Source organism: Gossypium hirsutum, chromosome A04 (genome assembly GCF_007990345.1).
Source record: "Gossypium hirsutum isolate 1008001.06 chromosome A04, Gossypium_hirsutum_v2.1, whole genome shotgun sequence".
In the NCBI taxonomy this organism is placed as follows: domain Eukaryota; kingdom Viridiplantae; phylum Streptophyta; class Magnoliopsida; order Malvales; family Malvaceae; genus Gossypium; species Gossypium hirsutum.
The window spans coordinates 84256714-84265267 of record NC_053427.1 but is presented as its reverse complement, the minus strand read 5'-3'; the positions used below and the strand labels follow the sequence as shown (position 1 = coordinate 84265267).

Sequence of the window (8554 nt, the reverse complement as noted above, 5' to 3'; positions counted from 1 at the left end):
GTCTTTGCTCTGTTATCGTTATACGACAACGAGCAAAGAGGGGCAGCTGTACAGCCCAATTAACAGAGCCCAAGCACCAACCCACAAGCCCAATTACAACCCAAATCCGAGGCCCAAATTCGGAGCCCAAATCAAAAAAAAAAAAGAAACCTAATCCCCCTAACCCTAGCCTAGCGCCGCACGTCCCTAGCATCGCCACCCACCTGCTCCACCGCCTTGCAAACGTTGCCCACACGCCACCACCAACTCCTCTGGCACCTGCAATCAAAAGAAAAAGAACAGGGCAGAGCAAAGCAGCAAGCAACAGCAGCCACATTTTCTTAATATTGTAATCGGCTATAAAAGCCAAACACTATGTATTTTCATAAAAAAAAAAGGGGAGGAACAACACCAGTAAAAAAAAGATCAAAATAAAAGGTGTTGCTATTTATATATATATACATATGTCTATTATAATATAAAGGTTTTTTATATTACATATATCTATACATATTTTCATTTATTTCATAATGTATCCGTACATATTTTTACTTGTTTTTTTTGTATATATACTTATATATTATTTATATTTGATACTTTATGCTCTATGTACATATATATTCCCGTAACTTTTTATATTTGTATGTATACATACATACTTATGTTATATATATATATATATTAACTTAAATACATACCTATATATACCCACCTTTTTATAATCTATATATATACGTACGTACCTATTTTTACAACTTATATGTACTTATATATTTTTCTATTTTTTTAAATTGTATATATATGTATATATCCATATTTTCATTTTCGTAAACACATTAATACCTGCTTATATATATTTTTATACTTTATAATTTCAACATACGTATATATATGTGTATTATATTTCTATTCCTTACTATTATTTTATTTTGTATTTATTGCTTATTTATTTAATTTTCTTTATTATTTCGAATAAATATTTTAATTTATTTTTATATGTATTGTTTTTTTTATTGTAAGTATGATTTTTATTATATTGTTCCTATTGTTCATATTATTTTTACAGTTTTGCGTGCATTATGATTTTATTGGCTTTCGTATTTTTCCTACGATTTTCGTATTTCATTTTATTTGATATAACAAGTTCGTTTTGAATTAATAATATTTCGTGTTTAGATTCGAGAATATCGTACCCTAACTTACTGGGTTTCGATTTTCACAATAAATCTAAATATACGAATCTTTTCAAACTCAAGTTTTTAAATGATCTCCGGAATTAAGAAAAGATCGTGTCCTAACTTACTGGGCACGATCCCTTTCCTAAACCTGAGATAATAAAATATCTTCTAAATAAGCACTTTTCATACGCGTATCGGGAATTCGAGACATTGTGTCCTCCTTACTGGATATGATTCTTTTTTTCGAATAACGTGAAGTACCCTCCTTTTCTTGGAAAATTTTCAACGTTTTAATACAAGGATCGTATTTTTAAAATTCTTCAAAGTTTTCAACCTTCGACATTAAGACATTAACTAATCAACTAGGTACCAATTTTGGGCGTTACGAGGGTGCTAATCCTTCCTCGTACGTAATTGACTCCCGAACCCGTTTTTAAATTTCGTGGACCAAACTTGTTGTTTTAATAAAATCAAATCGTTTATTAAAAACAACCACTTTTCGAGGTGATCCAATCACACCTCATAAAAAAGGATTGGTGGCGACTCCCGTTTCATTTTTCAAAACCCAAGTTGACCCCGTTTTTCAATCAAAAGAATGGTGTCAACAATGCTGTTATTGGTAATCAATATGTTATTGACATATAAAATTTAAAAAAATATGCTTACCCATATGATATACACAATCGTCAAACAAAATTATCTCGAAACTAAATGAGGTAATCACTTGGTCAATTTTATAATATCATTAATGAGATGCATGTTTAAGTCCATAGACAGTTTTCTTTAATTTGTAAATTATTAACTTTGCAAAACTAAACACAATTTTTTGATTGTACCATATAAAATTTCACATCAATGTCTCCATTAAAAAAATACAATCTCACAATATAGCCTAACATCAAAATATGTCACTAAAACCATTATAATATTAAATGAATCTCTCAATGCAATCAAGAAAAAAATTTTGTAATTAAGGGGGTAAAAATATAATTTACAAGATGAAATTATTTAGAAAAAGTGATTTTATGATCATTGATCTTATATATTGTTAGCAAACACATAGGGGTTTGCAAAGTTTTTTATTTTTTGGTAAATAACAAGAGGAGACGAAACCTAACAACAACGCGATTAGTATGATTCGTATTTAAATTACATCTAAAACAGTGAACACCTTAACTATCAAGCCAACATATGAGGTTCCGTTTGTAAAGTTTTTTATAAATCTTCCAACTACATTTCACAATTGTCACCCATTGACATTTTTAGACATGATTCGGACAAACACGTCTAATCCTTGCAAATTTCATGAAACTGACCATGAACCAAATTTTTTGAGAGAAGGAAAATACGGTGAAGCAAAAACAAATCAAATTTGCACCCCATGGTTGGAACCAATCAACTTGGTGAGCCCAAAAGTAGTACCCATTGCCATCCATCCACAAACAAGCACCCTGGCACTAGATTTCACCACAGGAGTTCTCCCAAGCAAAGCACCCACCAGTCCAATCACCACTAAGGCCACGCTAGCCAGCCACCACAACAACCACCGCCATCCTCACCACAGGCTGCCTTATAAAGCAGCAGCCAATAGTGGAAGCACCGCACCGGTTGCAAAAGCCAAAGCCGACGCTGCAACAGCTTGTACAGGATTAGGTAGTTTCTCATCATTTTCATTACTCTCTGATGATCCCTTAAATTAAAGAAGAGTAGATACTGAAATTTGAATGCTATATTTCTTAAAAGTATTTTTTTTAGATAATGTATGAACTAGCTGAATTAGGTACAAATTTTAAGCATATTTTAAAATTTTATTATAGGTTTTAATCATATCTGCTTAAATTACGATTGAAAAGGGATTAAATCTTGATCATTAAGAAATTAATAAAAAATTTAACCATTATCCTTTTACGCTATTGGGTACCAAAAACTAATTAATCTTTCAATTTAAAAATAAAAAAAGATTTGTATGAGACTGATTAAGTTAATGTGCAAAAATATATATGAAGGATTGAATTTGTAAAGATGTCTAGGTCCAGTGGGTTTGATCAGAGACTAGAGATTATTTAAAATTACTATATTCACGGGAAGATAAAAGAATAATTATTTATAATTTATAAATAAAGCGATTGATTAATTTAATGTATCTTTTACTAAAATGTTGTGAATTGCATTTGGCAGTGCTAAAATGTTTGCTTCTCAAGCTAATTGCTGAAACAGTGGTGGATTTTGTGTTGTGCTTCCTTCGTATAGTCTCTGTGGTTGGCTCGTAATGAGCTAGTTTTCAATAAGAAAAACTTTCGGTCGAAGAGATTATTTTTCTGGCTAAGATTCGGTCGATTTATTAGGTTAAAGCCTCGAAAGAGGGAGGTATGGTGCTGGAATCTCAGTGGTGGGTGAATCCTAGACTGTGTTTGCCTTGCTCTGGCTATAGTGCTCCAGGAGTGGTATTAAATGGTTTGCTCATACATGGGTGTGCTTAAATTTAATGTTGATAGAGCGGCACATTGGAAACCGTGGCCTGCTGGTTGTAATGGAGTTCTATGTGACCAGGTGAAATTTTGGCTTTATTCTCTCGCCTGCTGGGAAGTTTGGATTCCAATGAGGCAGAGTTGAGGTGAATTATTAAAGCATTGCAGATGGTTATCGATTCTAGGTGGAATGCTGCGTATAGGTTCATCACTGAATCTGATTCTCGGGCGGCTATTTCTTGGTGCTGTTCTTCTACTGATAGGCTTTGGAAATATTGGGACTTAAATTGGTGGATTGTTTACGTACTTAGGTTAATATTTGATAATGTTTATGATGATCAATCCTATATATTATTGATAAAACTTTAACTGAACTTCACAATTGTCGCCAATTGACATTGGCATGCATGATTCAGACAAACAAGTTTAATCGTTAACATGAAAATAAACATGATGCAAGTTTGAGAGGAAGACACAAAATGGTACAACAAAAGCAAAGCGAAGCAAATCAAAATTGCATCCCATGATCGGATCCAATCAACTTGGTGAGTCCAAAAGTAGTACCCATCGCCATCCATCCCCCAACAAGCACCCTTGCGCTAGATTTCACCATAGGAGTTCCCCCAAGCAAAGCACCCACCACTCCAAACACCACCAAAGCCACACTAGCCACCGCAACAACCACCGCCATCCTCACCTTATGCTGCCTTATAAAAGCAGCAGCCAATAGCGGAACCACCGCACCGATTGCAAAAGCCAAAGCCGATGCCAAGGCAGCTTGTACAGGATTAGGCAGTTTCTCATCATTTTCATCACTCTTTGATGACCCCTTTCGCTTCTCTCTTTTCATTTGAGCTATCTCTACGTCCCTTTGGGTGCATACAGATACAAACTCTCCTATGGCCATGCTACAGGCCCCGGCGACCAAACCTGCAAAGCCAACAACGATAACAGCTTTGACGTCTTCTTTAACTGAGGAGACACCCATCATTAGTGATGCAACGGAAACCAACCCATCGTTGGCTCCCAAAACAGCAGCTCGAAGCCATTGTCCTCTTTGGGAGTAATCCAATTCATCAACAGCAGGCTTTTGAATCTGGTTTTCTTCAGTGTGTATGACGTGTACGGGTATTTCAGCGTTGTTAAGCGATGGAAGTTTAAGAGATTGCGAGGAAGCCATGGTGAACAAAAACAAGAATATTCAAGTAAGAAATAGAAATATTAGTGAGATAGGAAGGCTTGTGGAGGGCACACGCCTTTGATGGATAGAATTTATACAGAAAAAATCTGCAATGGTGTGAGTGGATTCACAATGAATAGGTAGGCCATTACATAATAAACAAAAGAGTGTGGAAGGCACACGTTCCATTATTTAATGTATATATTCCCATCAGTTTTTGGTACATTTCTTAATAATTAAAAATATTTGCATGAATCAACGCCTGTAATTAACTCAGAAAGGTATATGTTAGTATATTAAATTAGTATATTGCTAATTTAATTAGTCGAAATAGTCAAAGTTTGTTAGAATTAACAAACTATAGTTTAGTTTGTTAATAGTCAGTTTAGTCAGTTTTCTTCTCTTGTAATTTGTATAAATACATTCATTGAACGAATGAAAATACAAGTAAAAATTTTACCAAATACACAATTTCCACATGGTATCAGACGTTTAAAGATTCTTCCGCATTTTCTCTGCTTTTCTGCATTTTCTTGGCATTTTCCTGGATTCTTTTTCCATTATGCCTGTTAATTCATCAACGATTGAGCTTTCTGATCCTACAATTCCTATTTCCAGTCCTTATTATTTGCATCCAAATGAAAATCCTTCGCTTATACTTGTTTCACCAGCTCTCAATAGTTCCAACTATCATTCTTGGTCTCGTGCAATGCGTCTTGCACTTCTCTCGAAGAACAAGCTTCAGTTTGTTGATGGAAGCATTACAGTACCATCTGACACTGATTCTCTTTATCCTGCTTGGGAACGATGTAACACCATGGTAATTTCTTGGCTTAATCACTCTATCAGTTCCTTCATCTTTAGCAGTGTTCTTTGGGTTAATACTGCATTTGATATCTGGAATGATCTTCGAGAACGATTTTCTCAAGGTGATGTTTATCGAATCTCTGATTTGCAAGATGAGATTTCATCTTTTAAGCAAGATGATCGGTCAGTTACAGACTATTTTACTGAACTCAAGATTTTTTGGGATGAGTTGTTACATTTTAGGCCTCTTCCTCGCTGTTCTTGCAATACACCTTGTTCTTGTGGTGTTTTGACTACTATCAAGCGTTATCATGATGATGACTATGTGATTCACTTTCTTAAAGGTCTTAATGATAAATTTACTGGTGCGCGATCTCAGATTATGCTTTTAGATCCTTTGCCATCCATTAATAAGGCTTTTTCTATGGTGATTAAACAAGAAAGACAGTTCAATACTGGAAGTTCAAAGGTGTTTGTTAATAATCTGTCTTCCTCTGATAATACCTCTAGTGTGAATGCTGTTACTAAGCGATTTGATGCTTCTTCTTCAACTGTTGACAAAAGATGGTGTATTTTCTGTCAAAGGCCTCGTCATACAATTGAAACATGTTTTCGCAAGAATGGTTATAATAATGGATACAGGGCAAAGGGTCAGGCTCGTGTCAACAATGTTTATTCTGATGATGTTGCTGAGCCTCCACCTACTTCAACACTAAGTGATTCCTCATCTAATAATTCTGGTTTTACTTTGACTCAAGAGCAATATTCTCAGCTTCTTGCTTTACTCAAACCATCACCCTCTCCATCCATTCCCTCTTCTACCTCTTTAACCAACAATGTTATCCGTGACTCTCACTTTACTCTTGCTACCACTGAAGGTATATCTTTAACTCCTTTTTGGATCATTGATACTGGTGCTACTGATCATATTACCTATTCTTTATCATCTTTTGCCTCATATAAACATATTAAACCCATCCTTGTTACTTTACCTAATGGTACCAAACTTGAAGCATGTATATCTGGTACTGTTATTTTTCATGAACATTTATGTTTACATGATGTTCTTTATATTCCAGCTTTTACCTTCCATTTGCTTTCTGTAACCAAACTTACTACTACTTTGCCATGTTGTTTTACCTTTCATTCTAATGTTTGCAAGATACAGGCTCTCCCATCCTGGAAGATGATTGGTACAGCTAGAGCATATCGAGGTCTTTATCTACTTGACTATCCATCTCAAACTTTTACCCTTTCTACTACAACCTTTACTGCTACTCCTACTACAGATGTATGGCATTCTCGTCTTGGTCATCTTTCAGACTCGAGAATAAAACTCCTTTTACCAGAAATACCTACTTTACAACTTTTTGATAATTCAGCTTGTAAAACGTGTCACTTGGCAAGGCACAAAAAGCTTTCTTTTCCTATAAGCAATTCTGTTTCAATAAAGAGATTTGATCTTATACATGCTGATATTTGGGGCCCTAATCCTCTTGTTTCTATTAATGGCCATAAATATTTCTTGACAATTGTTGATGATTACAGCCGTTATACCTGGCTTATTCTTTTAAAAACAAAGTCTGAAGTTCGAGAACATATTCAAAATTTTTTCCAAATGGTTGAGACCCAATTTTCAGCCAAAATTAAAGTGATTCGATCTGATAATGGTTCTGAATTTGCTATGCCTTCTTTTTATGCTTCTAAAGGAACCATACATCAAACATCTTGTGTGGAAACACCACAACAAAATGGCTTGGTGGAACGAGAACATCAACATATTTTAAATGTTGCTCGAGCCCTCTTGTTTCATTCTCATACACCTCAATATTTCTGGAGATATTCAGTCTTACATGCTGTCTATCTCATAAATAGAACACCTACACCTCTCCTTTCCAACTTTACACCTTATGAAAAGTTTCACCAAACCAAACCAGATTACTCTATTCTAAAAGTTTTTGGTTGTTTGACTTATGCATCTACTTTAATAGCTCATAGGCATAAATTTGATTCTCGTTCTCGAACATGTATTTTTCTTGGCCTTTCACCTACAGTTAAAGGTTATGTACTTTTTGACTTAGATACCAAAATCATTTTCATCTCTCGAAATGTAACCTTTCATGAACATCATTTTCCATTTCTTCACAGTTCCTTGTCTCCTTCATCACCTTCATTACCAGTTTTAGCTTCCTCTCCTACCTATGATGAACCTATATCAGATTCATCTTCTTCTATTGAAACACCATCACCACCCACAAATACTGAACCACATATTGAACCACTACCCATAAATATTGAACCACCAACTCCAAATGTAACCCGTCCTACAAGAAACAGACAACCACCTCGTTATTTGAATGATTATCAATGCTCTTCTCTGCAGGCTGGTACCAATCTTCTCCCAGGTAATAATTACTCTCTTACTCAAACTTTTTCCTATTCAAACCTTTCAGCTACACATTTACACTATACTTTAGCCATTACTGCCACTATCGAACCAAAAACATACACACAAGCCGTAAAACATTTACATTGGCGAGAGGCAATGCAAGCTGAGATTACTGCTCTTGAACAAACTAAGACCTGGATTATTACTGAGTTACCACCTGGTAAGCAAGCAATTGGTTGCAAATGGGTTTTTCGAGTCAAACATAAGGCTGATGGCTCAATTGAGCGATACAAAGCTCGCCTGGTTGCTAAGGGATACACACAACGAGAAGGTGTTGATTATTTTGACACTTTCTCTCCGATTGCAAAGATTACTACTGTGTGACTTCTTCTTGCTTTAGCTGCATCTCAGAATTGGTTTCTCCAGCAGTTAGATGTCAATAATGCGTTCTTACATGGTGAATTGAATGAGGAAGTTTACATGAAGTTGCCCCCTGGATTTGAAGGATCAGACAAGAGCAAAGTCTGCAAATTACAAAAATCTCTATATGGCT

At 35.1% G+C, this 8554-nt stretch overlaps 1 protein-coding gene across 1 annotated transcript; it reads right to left on the bottom strand.

Moving 5' to 3' along the window:
• Positions 1 to 3357: 3357 nt before the first annotated feature.
• On the bottom strand, positions 3358 to 4886 carry LOC107886571 (vacuolar iron transporter homolog 4). Its single transcript, XM_016810570.2, has one exon. The coding sequence runs from the start codon at positions 4803 to 4805 to the stop codon at positions 4134 to 4136; it is 672 nt and encodes a 223-aa protein (XP_016666059.2). The 5' UTR covers positions 4806 to 4886; the 3' UTR covers positions 3358 to 4133.
• Positions 4887 to 8554: the final 3668 nt, after the last annotated feature.

What these genes read in the sequence shown, in the direction of transcription:
- LOC107886571 (XM_016810570.2), bottom strand. Translation starts at nt 4,805, where the DNA reads ATGGCTTCCTCGCAATCTCTTAAACTTCCATCGCTTAACAACGCTGAA.